We start from the raw sequence: 16,292 nt of genomic DNA, 5'->3' as shown, positions 1-16,292 counted from the left end.
GTTTGGTTTGGTATACATCAATTTCAATACACAGTTCTTTTCTTTTTTTACCACTAGTTTGGTTCCTCATTAGCTCTTATTTTCTAATGCTGAGTTATCAATTCTGAGGAAGTGTTAAGGATAGTGTGAATAGAAATTGAAGCTATGCTACAATAAAGAGCTATAAGTTTACTACAAATTTGACATGGTCATTTTAGATTTTTCCACCACAGATAATTGATTTTGCTATCTCTAAAAATTTGAGAATTGTTTCTGCCACAATCAAATTCAAAATAGTTAATTTGTGAAGGACCAATTTTGCATGTAAAAATTTTAATTTGCCTTATAATACCAACTTTAAAATTTAAATAATTGATAATTAAAAAGTTAATTAAATATCAATTTAAAAATTATTTATCCATAATAAAAACTAATATAAATATTAATAATTTTTTAATCTTTAAAATAATATCTAATTTAGTTAATATAATAATTAATTAATTTTTGTCTTTAAAATTATTTTCTATTTAATAATTTTTTCGTAGTGATTAAATTTTTTTAATAAATCAGTTTCTATCCAGATCCATTTTTTATATTTTAAATATAATCCAATTAGTTGGACACTAACTATATATTTCTTTGGATTTAAAAAAAAAAATAATGATCATCCTAAAACGTGACTTAATCAAGACATGTTTTTTGTTAGTTTTAGTAGGGCAAGTCATTGACCTGAAAACATTGTGGACTCAACTTTAAATGTTGTCATTGACTTGTTATCATATATTCTGAAAACAGATTCTTCATCTTAATTGAAATATTATTAAGTCGACTAAAATGTTCAATTGCAAATGTTCAATTGCGATTCATAACTAAATTTAAAATCATATTACATCTAATTGAAATAAAAAATCAAAATTGAAACTAATTTTAAAAGTCTAAACCAATTTTATCTAATAAAATGGATACAAATTTGAAATGCAATCTTGAATTTAGATTTGAAATCCACTCCATGTAGGAAAAATTTAAATGGGATGCATAAAAAAGAAGCTGCTGCATTAAAGTTTATTTAATTTAAGGAAAAGAGTTGGTAAGAATGTTTTTAAAAATAGATATATTATTTTGAGTCAATTACATGTAAAAATGTACTAATATCTTATAACATCTCTTTTGTTAAAAGACATAAGATGAATGTATAAACTAACAATAAATTTATTTTACTCCATTGCCTAAATAGCTAAAAAATGTGTATTTATTACTTTTAATAATGTACTTCTATTTCATTAAAATTGGATTTTTATCTTAAAAAGGAATTAGTACACTACAAGAAAATCATCAAATAGAAACAAACTTGAGAAATCATAAATAATTAGTTGTTATAGTAACTAAATTAGATACCATTTTAAAAACTAAAAAAAAATAGTTTTTAAATTAATTTCTATTATTGTTAAATAGTTTCTAAATTGGTATCTAATTAACTAGTAATGTTTTAACTACTAATTATTTAGATTCTAAATTTGGTAACAAACCTTGATGGTTAATTAAATACCAATTTAGAAACCATTTAACAATAATAGAAACTAATTTAGAAACCAAACTTTTTTTTAGTCTCTAATTTAGTCACTATAACAACTAATTATTTTTTGTCTCTAAAATTGGTTTCTATTTCATGATTTTCTTGTAGTGATATGTCTTAAATACAAATGAAGAAGTTTAAGCTAAATATGTTTTTGTTGGTTGGTTATTACTTTTAGAACTAAAAAAACTAATTTATCTAAAACTTAGGGATTATCATATCATTTAAGGTAACCTTTCTCTTTTTTAAAAAAAAAAAACTTGGCTCTAAATCTTTTACCATATAAAAACTCACGTAAAACCATTCAGAGATTAATATTAGAGCTCCGGCAAACAGAATCAATATACACAAGTCAACAAAACTTACAAGAATCCTCATGTGCAGCAAAACGCACGACAACTGAGAAAATTTGAAGTTGGCTGCAAACATGAGAATGCATGACAGTGGTTTGAACAGTCGTTTTTGGAAGTTGGAAATTTTGGTCTCACCATCACTATTTTGTACATTGGTCAATCATTAAGCAAGTGTCCTACTTCTGCAAATGCTGCCATCCTATCCAACTCGCTTTCATGTCCGGGTAGTGGACGATCACCTTCTTCCCTTTCACTTCAGAGATCTTATATTCCAAAAGCACATGATATGTTCAAACATTCAGAAATTGTACAGCTTTATATTTTCAGATTAATAATCAACAATTGGAAGTAATGTTCTCATCACAGTATTTGGAAAGTGGCTGATGAAAGAATCGATCCTATTATCACCATCAGCTTAAAAGCAAGCAAACAATTTAACGAATCAGTGAATGAATCTAACAACTCCTGTTGTGCTGCTAGCTGTGCTTACTTAAAAAAACCTCGCAAACATACTGAACACAACTTTTAATACAAGGAGAGTATGTTTACATTTCATAGCAAAAGCAAACTACCAATAGCAAAGGTTTAGGACCCAAACCCAAATATTCATTATGCACTTCAGTCAGTATATAAATAGATGAGGCGAAAAAGTAATAAACAAGAGAGTGAATGGGACGCAAGAGCCTCGTCAAATGTCATATGTCGTCGATTGTCAAGTGTGAACATATTCTAAAACGGGCAATCCATTCTGAGAATAATACACGTGCCATTTAAAATGTTATGACAATATCTAACACCTAAACCCAGCTGCTAGAAGAAATATCAAACCTGATAAATTTAGCAGTCACAACAACAAGAATGAGTAACAACTTGAACATTGTGCCAGCAAGGTTCGTAAACCCCTGAACACATGGTAGTCCACATATGAGAAAGAAAAGGTCTTCTAGCATTGTTGTCATCCATAGATAAACATATGAAACACTCACAACCTCTTGAAAGGTTGAAGGTTTTTATTTAAAAGACAATATCTGTCATGACTTGTCATAACTTATTATGAGTGTCAAGATGATTTAAATTTATCTCCTTTTTATCATCCGAGCTCTCAATTGCTCACATCATTTTACTTTCCTTATGTGCTTCTATTTTGACTTAGAAAAGTCATCTAAAGACTTCTTCTTTATCTGCACTACAATAAAGTCCTTTTTAAATGTGATTTTTTTTTTTGCAGTTCATTTTCTACAAAGACTACATCAATACCTCTTCACATTGCCAACATAACCCAAGAATATATACACTTCTTAGATTTTGGATCCAACTTTATTCTTTCTTTATGGAGAACTTCAAGAGGAGATAAATATGCTCTATCTAAAAGGTTTTGAAAGAACAAGAACACTTGGTTTGCATGTTGACTAAGTCTTTGTATTGTCTAAAGCATACGCTCAGGTATTGGTACAAAGATTTGATTCCTTCATTGTTAGTCTTGGTTGCAAGAGATTATGTTCAAACTATTGTCCCTATTACAATAGATTTGATGAGAATGCTTTTATCATCTTACTTTTGTATGTGGATGACATGTTGGTGGTAGGTCGAATCCAAAAATTGAAAGCACAATTGGCGAGGAAGTTTGATCTAGAGGTCTTCAGACCAACAAACAAGATTTTAGGAATGCAATATCATCGAGATAAAAAAGATAGGAAGGTTTGACATTCTTAAAAGAATTACTTACTGAAGTGACGCTTCAACATGCTTAATTGTAAGCAAATTTCTACCCCAATTTCTATCAATTATAAGTTTTTCTCAAGTATGACTCCTAATAACGAAGAAGAGAGGATAAAAATGTCTTGAGTATCGTATAGTGGGAAGTCACCTTATGTATGTCATGATCTGTACAAGACCAGACATAGTAGAAGCAGTGAGATTCATCAGAAATCCCTATGAAGAGCATAATAAGAGGATCCTTAAATACATCAAAAGAAAATCAGGTGTTGTTGCAATATGTTTGGAAGATCAAAATTAGTTGTCAGAGACTATTGATTCAGTTTTGCAAATGATCTTGATAAATTGAGATCTACTACTGGCTATGCATTTACATCACTTGCAAGAGGGTCATTATTGAAGTTAATGTTGTAGTTTGGTCTACTACTACAAAGGTTGAGTACATGACAACTACCCAAACATACAAGAAAGCTATAAAGATTAAAAGGTTACTGGAGGAACTTGGGCACACGCAACAAAAGATAGAGTACCTTGCACATTGCAAGGAATTCTACCTTTCATTACAGGAGAAAACACGTAGGAATACAATACCACTTCCTTTGTGTAGTAGAGGAAGGAAGTGTGTATATGCAAAAGATTCACGCAAATGAAAACCTAACATATATACTATTCGATCAACACTCACAAGTTTATATAGGGTCTATCCTGCTATGGCCTAACAAAAAAATAAGCAACATGGAAGAGAAAGAATAAAGCATAGCATGAAGATATGATTAATTTAATGAAATCTTCATGTGAGAGAGTGTGAGGAGAGAAGTCCAACATTAGACAAACTTTATTATAGTGATTGTTTTTCTTGTTATAAATTAAATCGTGTTTTCTTAGAAAAACACCAAAATCACTTCTACAACACTATTTCATCATCAATTATGAGATAATACTATCAATAACTGAACTCTGATGCCACTATGGTTTAGGTACCAAAGTGACAAAATAACAACTCAACTAAATAAAAGATGAAAAAGAGAAACAAAATTGATAATAGGCAAAAAATGTAATTTTATTACAAAAAAGAAAATTACAATATCTCTCTCTATAAATCCAAGAGGAAAACAATAACACGTTCTCTTAAAAATAAGAAAACACAACTATTGAGAGAACCTTAAAAATAAGAAACTATTTTTCTTCTTTTATTTCTCATTCACCAAAATATCAGAAAAGAAAAAGGAAGTGATTTTGGTGTGTTTTATTAAGATAACATAATGCCTCTTTTATAACAAGAAAAAGAAGTCAAGTTCCTCTTATCAGTAACTTATTTTCTTACATAATGAATCATTAAAGGTGGTAAGGTAAGTTCTGGCCTATGACAAGTTGGTTAAATCTATTAAGTTTAACAAACTAAGAAACTTGATATTGTTTTCAAAAATAGCGAAGCAATTCAGTACAAATAAATTACTGTTGCAGCTAACGAAAACTTGATATCTTTAATTTATACCAAAAAAAATTTAGAGATTGTATCATAAGAAGAAACTAAAAACAAAGTATAGACTAAATAAGAACGGAATGGTTGGGACCATGTTGAGGAGTTAGTAATGGATCCTTATTTACACCAAGTGAAGCAAGATTACACTTTATTTTCACAAGCATACCATGCAAGCAAAATTGAAACACAAAACAATGAAATGAAAAACGAAAAACAAATTGAAGGAACAAAGGTCAGATATAATACAGAAGAAATGCACAAAGATGAACCTGGCATGACTGCATGAACGGCAAAGAGAGGACTCTGCACGGGGTAGCAAGCGCACCAGAGAGAGCAATTGAAAAATTCCAAATTCTTAAATAGTTTAAGTGGAATTTGAAATTATATAATTAAAGGTTATAAAAAATACCTATTAAAAATATTAGAATTTGAAATTCTTTCTAAATACAGTACTCAAACAAATTATTTTATCACAGAGTATTCTAAAATTTGCTAAAAAACTGAATTACTCGGTTAAAATTCATTATCCAAACATACCGTCAAAGGTTTCTTTTCCATATGCCCATAGAAGACTCCATCATGTCTACAGTTAGTTAACTGCTGATATGGTTTAGCTCTTCTACCAAGAAGCGAATCTAAATATTTTCAATAATAGATCGGTTACCTGAGCCAGTTTGACAACTGAGATTATTTATTTGGCCCAACAAGCCAGAAAATGTGGTTTCTGAAAACCCAAGTTTAGATCCTGATTTAAGAAGCAGTGCTTCCCAAGCCCTGGCCCCAGGAACAAAACTTTTCGCAACAATTTTCTTGGTCAATTCTATAGCTTCAGCAATCAAGCCCTTTTGGCACATCTGAAATATTATATGATCAAATGTTGAAGATCTAGGAAAGAAACACTTCTCCAACATTTCCTCCAACAAAAAGCATGCTTCACCAATCTCACCTTTCCCAACCAAACCATCAAGCATTATCCTGTATGAATGCAAGTTGAGCCCAACACCCTTCCACCCCATCTCCTTCATTACCCCCCTTGCCTTACGTAAATCCCCTGCTACACACAACGCACCCAATAAAGTATTGCAAGTAACCACATTTGGTCTGCATTCTAACTCTTCCATAGAAGCAACAATTTTAAGCGCTTCGTCTACGTTATTCTGCTTACACAAACCATTTATATACACATTATAAGTATAAACATCAGGAACGAGTCCAAATACAAGTATTTCATCAAATAGTTCTTCTAACTTCACATACTCCCCTTCTGCTACAATCCCACTCAAGACCATAGTATAACAAACAACATCTGGTTTAATTCCATCTTTTTTCTGCTGGTTAAGAATATCCAAAGCATCCGTACCCTTCCCTTCCTTCACCAAGAACCTAATCATGTTGGTATAATCCATGACCCCAGGACAAAATCCTAGTTTCCTCATATCCCTCCAAATAACCAAAGCCTCAACACTGGTCATATCCTCTTGTTCACACAATGATGATATTATCAAAGAACATATTGTCTCATCCAAACCATACCCACCTTCTATCATATAATTCAGCATCTTAATGGCATAACCCACCCTCTTAATTCTACACAAGGCCTCGATCAAAACCTGAAATGTCGATTCCTCAACGCGAATGTTCATATGCTGGCTCTTCAGCAAGATCTCGGGAACCATTTTGAGACATTCTCTCTTCCTACAAAGCAATGAGAGAACCAAGTTCAATGACCAAACAGTTGGTGTGCACCTGAACCTGGGGATTCTGAGAAACAAATCCACGGCATCTTGGACCCTGTCAGAAAGACCATAGAACCTAATAAGGTATACAAGGATAAACTCTGGAGTTTCAAACGTCTCCAATTGTTCAAGGTGGTCAAGGACAGGAGGAATGTCCTGCAAATGGGAGGTGCTGGTTAAGGTTTTGATGACAAAGTAGTAAGCTTTTGGAGTTGGGTCACAGCTGTAAGCTTTGAATGCGTCAAGGAGAGTGGAGAGAAGAAAAGGGTGGGGAAGGTTGGGTGTTTGGGGACAACCCATTTCAAGGGTTGCTTGTTTGAGCTTATGCATAGCTTGTTGTTCACCAAAGTTGTGGTGCCATGAGGTCTTGTAAGGAGAGTGTGGCCATTTCCTGAATTTTCTGAGGTATTTGTTGGCTCTCTTGGATAAAGGGTGTCTCACCATTTCAATTTGACGAGGAACAGAGCAAGAACGGACATTGAAGTAAATCAATCAAACCAGACAAACTAAACCAATATTTTGCTTTGGGATTGATGACGATGCCAAAACCTTCAACTGAAATTCATTTTGACAAAAGTATACACGTACGGTTGTATAATAATAAATACTATTTATTGATAAAAAAAATTAGAATACCGTATAAGCTATAATTTAGAGTTTATGCTTTCACATGAATATATATAACACTAAATTTTATAATAAATAAATTGCCTGAATATTAAAATATTATAAAAACATATAAATATTATATTTTAGATTTACAAGAAACCCTTTATATCCTTATTGTTCTTAAAACAAGGACGAAGAACACTAGAATAAGGTTGACAAGATTAACTCATATACAAATCTTCCAATCTTGAGTTGGACTCTCTCAGTTTCTTCTTGGGCTGGATACTCTGGGCTTCTCCTCACGTTGGGTGCTCTTGGCTTCTCCTCAAGGTAGGTGCTCTCGGCTTCTCTTTCGGCTAGGTGTTCTCGGCTTCTCTTTCGGCTAGGTGCTCTCGGCTTCTCTTTCGGCTAGGTGCTCTCGGCTTCTCCTTCAGCTAGGTGCTCTCGGCTTCTCTTTCACACGGATGGGGGGTGTACCTGCAAGTCGCTCTAATGCCAAAGTCAGAAATGGTTTAATGTTCATCAGATAAAAATCACTCTTACTTACCTCTTATGTTACCTCCTATTTATATAGTTTCCTTAATAGGCTTATGCTCTTACCTTTGGGCTTTCTTTCTACACCTTTTTATAATTTGTGCACCCCTTAATGCAGGCTTTTATTTAATTGGGCCTTATTATAATAATAATATTTATATTTTGTTTTATTCTTTTATGCATAACCTCTCGGTTATGTTTTGTATTTAGCTTTCGGCTTAACCTCTCGATTTTAGCCTACCAGTACACTGGCCCCGAGACATAAAGATTTTTATTTAAGTTTTAAGAAAAGTATTTATGTCTGAATATAATATAATAGGTTTGAAATGTGATTTGATTTGATATTAAATGCCTCATTTTTTGTGATTTATTTTGTTCAGACTAAGTGATTTGACATGAATTTGCTGTTTTAACCGTTAGATGATGTATTTTTGAACGGTTTCAAGTTTTTGGAACGTTTCAAATTCTTGGGTTTGATTTGGGTTATAAATAGGTCTCTCACTCAATCTATTATGGTTTTATGTGAGTTTCGTTGCTTTCTGAAAGGAAGTTCGTTTTCAAGCTTCATTTGTTTCTTTTAAAGGTAATATGTCTATTTCGCGTTCTTCTTCTACTACTGATGATTTGAGTGGTTTTTCAAGCATGGGTGGTGAATCCACTGGCCGAGTGGTTCGAGAAGAAGAGCGTCCTGAATCAAAGTCTTCGTCTGCTACTCCTTGTATGAAGGATTCGAATGGAGCTCCTACTGTTGATGCTCCTCCAATATTCGAAAGAATTATGCCTCCGAAAAATCTTCGTCCAGGTTATCAGTGGGTTAAGCCTAAGGTTCAAGAGTTCTTTTCTCGGTACCATTCTGCTAGTGAGCTTCGTAGTTTCCTTTCCCATTCTCAGATTTATTATTCTAATATTGAGAATGATATAATTTCTTTTCGGCGTGTTGGGAATGTTGATAACGTTTGCCATGGCCGAGAGGGTGATAGCTATGAATTTTTTTATTTTTCTGCTTGTTTTTTTAGAGATCTTCATATTCGATTGCCTTTGAACGATTTTCAAATGGGCGTCCTTAATTTTCTTAATATTGCTCCTACCCAGCTTCACCCAAATGGTTGGGCGTCAATGCAAGCTTTCAGTATTTTATGTAAATTACTATCACTTTCTCCTAGCCCGACATCTTTCTTGTACTATTATAGCTCTCGGCCTAGTAAACGACCAGGTTGGTTGTCCCTTATTAATAAACCCGATATTTGTTTTCTTAAACCTTTTACCTCTTCATATAAGGATTTTAAGGGAGGATTTTTCAAAATTCTAATAGAGGCAGAAGGAAGAGAGTATTTTTTTAATGGAGATTCTCCGAAATTTCCTTTGTATTGGACGAAAGATCCTTTGAAGTTTAACTCAATGTCTTTTCACTCAATGGATGTTGCCGATCATCATGTTATTGAAGTTTTTAGTCACCTCTCGTATCGGATTCCCACTCGCGCCTTGCTACAATTGTACACTTCATCAAGACCCCGAGAATATCTTATTGGTATGTGGTTGTTTCACATTTTCTCGCTTTATAGGATGAGATTTTTAACTTTTCTAAATTTTTTATTGATTTTCAGCTTTGATGGCGAGCACCAATCTGAAAGCTCGATCTTATTTCACAAGGCTTCTCAACAAAGTAGGTGATGTAACCCCTCGGCGTGAGAACGTGGTCAATCCTGTGGTGGAAGTGGAGACTGTAGAACCTGTTTCACGCGTTGAAGCAGCTGAACCTACAAATGATGCTCATGTTGCTGGTCCTTCGAAGAAGTCTAAGAAACGAGATAGAATTAGCAAGAGATCTCACTCTTCTTCTCGGCGCCATCGCCACGCTGAAGGTGGTTCGACTGAACCTCTTCCTGAAACAATCTTTGGTGCTTCAACAAAATATGCGAAGTTTGTTCAAACCTCTTTTAGTGAATCATCTTATAATATGTTGAAAGCCACTGATGTTGCTTCTCTAGCTGATTCTATTATCGAGCTTTCGAGTAGAACTCTTTTGATTGGGAAGATGATGAAAGCGAAGAATGGAAATTGTGTGTCTCTTGCTGAGTTTGAAAAGTTGAAGAGTGAACTTGCCGAGACTAATGAGAAGATGAGTTCGTTAACTTTGCAACTAGAAGAGATGAATATGCAGAAAAATCAACAAGAGACAGAAAAAGGAAATCTTGTAAAGCATATCTCTGAGTTAAAGGCTGAGAACTTGAAGATTGATGAAGATAACATTTGCCTTCGTAGTGAAAATCAACTTTTGGATGAGAAGATTTTGGAATTATCTGCTGTAAAGGAATCTAACACAAGCACCATCACAGTTATGAAGAAAGAGATAGAGCAGTTGAAGGTGAATGTTTTTGAAGACGAGAACTTTATCTTGGAGCAACATAAATTAGGCTTTGATAAGGCTCTTCTACAAGCGAAGTATTTTTATAAGATTCCTATCGATGAAGGCAATTTTGATGTTAAGAAGGATTTTTACAAAGGTGAATTAATTCCTGTTAGTGAAATTCCTGAAGAGGATGCTGAAGATGTGAACGTCGTGAACTAGATGAATATAAGTTATAATTTTGGTTTGTAGCTCTCGATTTGCTTATCGAGAAGTGGATTTGTTTTGGAATGCCATGATATCTGATGAATGTATTGATGCTTGCATTCTTAATGTAATCACCTTTTGAACTTATCGGTTAGAATTTATAAACTTTATTGTTTTCTTTTAATTCGAGCCATTTTTTTGTTACCATTTAAATATCATTTTATACCTTTCGGCCTAACCAATTTTTTTTTTATTTGAAATATTTAATGTTATTTTTCGGTTACCCATAGATATTATCACAGACTTCTCAATCTTGATCTTTCGGTTATGTGATTTGATTGATTAATTTTGTTTTTCGGTTACGAGCAAATGCTATCATAGGCTTCTCGGTCCTAACTTCTCGGTATTATTCTCTCGGTGCCAACCTTTCGGTCTAAATAATAATTTTATTTAACATAGGTATGCATGAAAGACAAAATTAGATGATCTAATATAACCAACTTATCAGGTTCCACCTTTTCGGTTTTAGTATTTGGTTTTAGTTAACCAAAATAAAATAACATTCTCGGTTTTATCTTTGATTTAATTTTCCAACCTAAGATAAATTCATCTTACCTTTTCGGCTTTAATGAAAACGAGATCTGCACTTATTCTTTGGAAAAGAGTTGATTTAATACATCTTCAATTAGACCTTTGGATTGTCAAAGCATAAAATTATTAATCATCTTATAACCAGAACCTTTCGGTTTTTGAGGTTGAACCGTAAACAGTTTTATGAACTTCCTATTTAAAGTTCTCAATTTTTCTAGTTAGAGATGAATTTTGACTATTTTTATAGGTTTGAACTTTTGGACTTGATACTGATACGCCAATGTTTGGTTAGACTTCTCGGTTTTGCTTTAAGACCTCTCGATTTTGCTTTAAGACCTCTCGGTTCAGTATGTTTAAAATATATATTAGTTTAATGAATCTAATATACCAAACATGAGAACTATAGATTATATTCTTTGGAAAATAGCTGGTTTAATATACCTTTAATTAGACTTTTCGGTTTTGAAAAATAAAATTATTGACCACTTTGCAACTTGGATTTTTTTATTTTTAAGTAAAATTATTGAGCACTTCGCAACCTAAATCTTTCAGTTTTGAAGTAATTATCAACTACCTTTCGATTTTGAATTATAAAATTGTTGCTCTAGACCTTGTGGTTTTGAAGGCATAAAACCATTAATCGCTTTGTTAACTTGGACCTTATGATTTTGTTTTAAATATGTAAAAAATTTAAGAGTTTTTTGCTTTACATTTCACTATACGTGATATCGGGAGGGTTTTCACTTAAAGTGAAAGCATCCAAGCCCGAATTGTTTTTTGATTTGTTTTCTTTGGCAGGGTTTCAATTATGATGAAATCTTCCAAGACCAAAGAATTCTTTCGGTTGGGTTTCACCTGGAATGAAATCATCCATGACCGAAAATTGAAAGTAAATGAGATGGTTTCTATCTTCTTCTTCATTAAACAAAAAAATATGTACATCAAAGTCTTTTTTTTTTTTTTTACACCTTCTGCCTTAACTAAAATAAAACTTCAAATGGCTTGCATTCCAGGTTCTTGGTATCACTTTTTCTTCCAAAGTCTCTAATCTGTAGGCTCCATTTTGCAAATTTTTCAGTACCCTAAAAGGACCTTCCCAATTAGATGCTAGCTTTCCATGTCGCGAATCTTTTCGAGCATCAGTTCGCATTCTCCAGGCCAAATCCCCTTCTTTAAAATCTCTTAACTTTACTTTTGCATTAAACCTCTTCATTGCTCTTCTCTTTACTGCTGCTTCCTTTATCTTTGCTCGTTCTCTAAGTTCTTCAATAAGATCAAGGTCAGTTCTTAAACATTCATTGTTGATATTCCAATCTTCCATTTGCCTTTGTAACGTTGGTTCATTAACTTCTACTGGTAGCACTGCATTTGTTCCATATGTGAGATTGAATGGTGTTTCACCAGTTGAAGTTTGTGGTGTGCACCTATATGCCCATAATATCTCTGGCAACTTCTCTGCCCATAAACCTTTAGCGCTTCCTAACCTCTTCTTTAACTGTCCGAGAATAACATTGTTTGCAGCTTCGACTTGTCCATTCGTTTGCGGATGTTCAACTGAAGTGTTTGTTGACTTGATCCCCAAATCTGCATAAAATTCCATAAGTTTTTTGTCAATGAATTGTCGGCCATTTTCAGTTATAATGGTGTGTGGGATTCCAAATCGACATATTATATTTTTCCATACAAACGTTTGAACTTGCTAAGCCGTTATCTTAGTCAATGCTTCTACTTCTATCCATTTTTTAAAGTAGTCCACAACTACTATCATGAACTTGGTTTGTCCTCGCCCAAGTGGAAATGGACCAAGTATATCAATTTCCCACTTTGCAAATGGCCATGGAGAAACAATTCCTTGCAACTCTTGTGCTGGTTTATGGTTTAAACTTCCAAACTCTTGACATTTTTTACATGCTTTAACATAGGTCTCACAATCTTCTCGAATTGTTGGCCAGTAGTATCCGGCCCTGCAGACTTTTGTTGCCATTGTTCGAGCTCCACAATGTAATCCACAAATTCCTTCATGAAGTTCTTTAACTACATATTGCGCTTGCTCTCTCTCTCGAGACACTTTAGCAAAGGCATAGAATATCCTCTTTTGTAAAGTTCATCACCAATTAAAACAAAACTAGCCACTTTCTTTGCCATTTTTGTATTTAGTTCAACACCTTGTTCTTGGCTCTTTATAACTTCTATATATGTGTTTATCCATTCATCTTTTGATGTTGTAATATTGAGGCATTCTTCCAAACTAACTGTCGGATGGCTGAGGGTTTGTTGTATGACTGAATTATGTTGCACTTGTCGTTGTTGACTTGCTATAACTTAGACAATGAGTCTGCTTTCATATTTCTCTTGGAATATATTTTATTTCGGCCTTATTAAAGCACTGCATAATATTTAATACTTTATGATAATATTTCATCAATAATGGATCTTTTACTTGATACTCCCCTTGCACATGTCCTACCGAAAGCTGAGAGTCACTTTTGCAAATTACATTTTCGACTCCCTTGTCCCTGGCTAACAACAATCCTGCAATAAGAGCTTCATATTCGGCTTGGTTGTTGGATGTTCTGAACTCAAATCTCAATGTCATCTCTACTTGGAAGTTATCTGGTCCTTCAAGTACTATCCCTGCTCCGCTTCCCTTTTTGCTTGATGCGCCATCTACATATAATGTCCACTGTTCCTGTTGTGTTGTTGTCGGCATTTGAATAATGAAATCTGCAAGGGATTGTGCTTTGATTGGTCCTCTTGGTTCATATTTTATTCCATATTCTGAAAGCTCCATCGACCATGTCACCATTCTACCTACAAGTTCTGGTTTTCTCAAAATTTTAGATATTGGGTAGTCTGTTCTCATAATTATCTGATGATTCTGAAAATATGGTCGAAGACGTCTTGCGGCATACACCAGTGTTAGGGCGACTTTTTCAACCTTGAGATACCTGGTTTTGGCATTTTGAAGGGACCTACTCACAAAATATATTGGTTTTTGATCTGGGTTTTCTTGGACTAAGGCAGCTCCTATAGCTTCATGTGAGGTTGCTAGGTAAACTATGATAGGTTGGGTTGACACAGGTTTAACTAAGATTGGTGGTTCGGCTACTATTTTTTTGATTTGAGAAAAGGTTTGTTCACATCGCTCATTCCACTCAAAGGTTTCAGATTTTTTCAACAAGTTTACTATCAGTTTAGTTCTCTCGGCCAATATTGGTAAGAATCTTGATAATGAGTTCAACTTTCTTACTAGTATTTGTACTTCCTTCAACTTTTTTGGACTTCCCATCTTCATTATTGCTTCACATTTATCAGGGTTTGCCTCAATACCCCTGTTTGTTAACATGAACCCCAAAAATTTTCCTCCTCTTACACCGAAAACACACTTTTCTGGATTGAGACGAATTTTGTACTTTCTTATTCGTGCAAACACCTCCTCAAGGTCTTCTAAATGTTTCTCTACTTCTCCTGATTTTACAATCATATCATCAACATAAACTTCCATGTTCTTTCCAATTAAATTTTTGAACACCTTGTCCATCAACCTTTGATATGTTGCTCCAACATTCTTCAAACCGAAAGACATGACTTTATAACAATAATTTGCAGTATCTGTGGTGAAAGCTGTTTTTGGAATATCCGGTTCATACATTTGTATTTGATTATACCCTGAATAGGCATCAAGAAAGCTCATCATCTCTTGTCCAAACGCCCCATCCACCAAACGGTCTATGTTGGGTAATGGATATGTGTCTTTCGGGCAGGCTTTATTCAGGTCTATATAGTCTGTGCACATTCTCCATTTTCCATTCGGTTTCTTAACAAGCACCACATTAGATAACCATGTCGTATACTGAGCCTCTCGAATGAAACCAACTTGCATAAACTTTTCGGTTTCTTCAATTGCTGTCTTTCGTCTTTCTTCTCCCAACTTTCTTCGTTTTTGAGATACCAGTCTTGCTTCTCGGCAAACAGACAACTTGTGACAAATTACCTCCGGATCAATCCCAGGAATATCAGATGGTTTCCAAGCAAATAAATCTTTGTTGTTACGTAACACCGTGATGAGTTTGTTCAACAATTCTTCAGGCAAACTTCCACCTATATAAGTACATTGTTTCTCGTCCTGGCCCAATACCACAACTGTTGTCTCTTCTTTTGGTTCTAACCTCTCATCATTTAATCTGGGGTCCAAATCTACCATTGCCACCATTCTTTCAGTATCTTTATTTGCTTTCAAATTCATCTTCAAACCTGCTGCATAACACTCTCGAGCATCTTTTTGATTGACATAAATTGTTGCTATCTCCCCCTTCTCTGTTGGGAATTTCATGGCTAAGTGCGGTGTTGAGACTATTGCTCCCAATTTATTCAAAGAAGATCGTCCCAAAAATACATTGTATGATGTGGAAGCATCCACCACTAAGTACCTGATTTTGATCTTTTTAGTCTTACTGCCTCTTCTGAATGTTGTCATTAAATCAACATATCCTTTTGTGCTAACTCTTTCACCCGAGAAGCCAATGATTTGTTCTCGGAAAGGTACAATATCTTCTTCTTTCAAGTGCAACCTTTTGAAAGTATCCCAAAACAAAATATCAACTGAACTCCCCTGATCAATCAAGGTTTTCATGACGGCATACTCGGCTATTTCTACTGTTATCACCATAGAGTCATCATGATCAGGATCAATTTCTTGAAAATCTTCATCTGTAAAAAGCATTGGTGGCAAAGTTCTTCTTTTAAAAATATGATTAATGGTTCTAATACTTCTCCAATGTTGTTTTCTTGCTGACGAGGATTCTTTTCCAGAGAACCCACCTGAAATTGTGTTTATAAACCCCCTGACCGGCCTTCCCAAACTTCGCTCCCTATTTCGCCTTACTGACTGTGTGTTTTGATAAACTCTATCTGGCATTCCGCCCCTTCTATCATCTCTCTTTTCTATTATTTTATTTTCTCTTCTTTCAAATCTTTCCACCCTTCTCTCTCATATCTCACCCCCTCTCAAACCTCTCTCCGGACTTAACCTCATTCTTGTATTTCCTCCTCGAACAAAACGTTTCAACTGCTCTGCTTGAATTAATTCTTCTATTCTATCTTTCAACCCAATACATTCTTCTGTATGATGACCATGATTTTTATGATATTCACAATGTTTAGT

The 16,292-nt window shown here is 34.1% G+C and overlaps 1 protein-coding gene across 1 annotated transcript; it reads right to left on the bottom strand.

Moving 5' to 3' along the window:
* Positions 1-1,842: 1,842 nt before the first annotated feature.
* On the bottom strand, positions 1,843-7,400 carry LOC137826375 (pentatricopeptide repeat-containing protein At2g38420, mitochondrial). Its single transcript, XM_068632319.2, has 2 exons — positions 5,642-7,400; positions 1,843-2,168 (listed from the first exon to the last, which is right to left on the bottom strand). Exon 1 carries the CDS (start codon positions 7,282-7,284, stop codon positions 5,740-5,742), a length of 1,545 nt encoding a protein of 514 aa, XP_068488420.1. The 5' UTR covers positions 7,285-7,400; the 3' UTR covers positions 1,843-2,168; positions 5,642-5,739.
* Between the last annotated feature and the right edge of the window lie 8,892 nt (positions 7,401-16,292).

The sequence above is a fragment of the Phaseolus vulgaris genome, chromosome 8 (genome assembly GCF_051622355.1).
Source record: "Phaseolus vulgaris cultivar YP4 chromosome 8, ASM5162235v1, whole genome shotgun sequence".
Classification (NCBI taxonomy): domain Eukaryota; kingdom Viridiplantae; phylum Streptophyta; class Magnoliopsida; order Fabales; family Fabaceae; genus Phaseolus; species Phaseolus vulgaris.
The sequence above is the reverse complement of the archived record's forward strand: the minus strand, read 5'-3'. Positions and strand labels throughout refer to the sequence as shown.

Bases quoted from the DNA above. Each gene is read 5' to 3' on its own strand.
- LOC137826375 (XM_068632319.2), bottom strand. From the start codon at position 7,284: ATGGTGAGACACCCTTTATCCAAGAGAGCCAACAAATACCTCAGAAAA.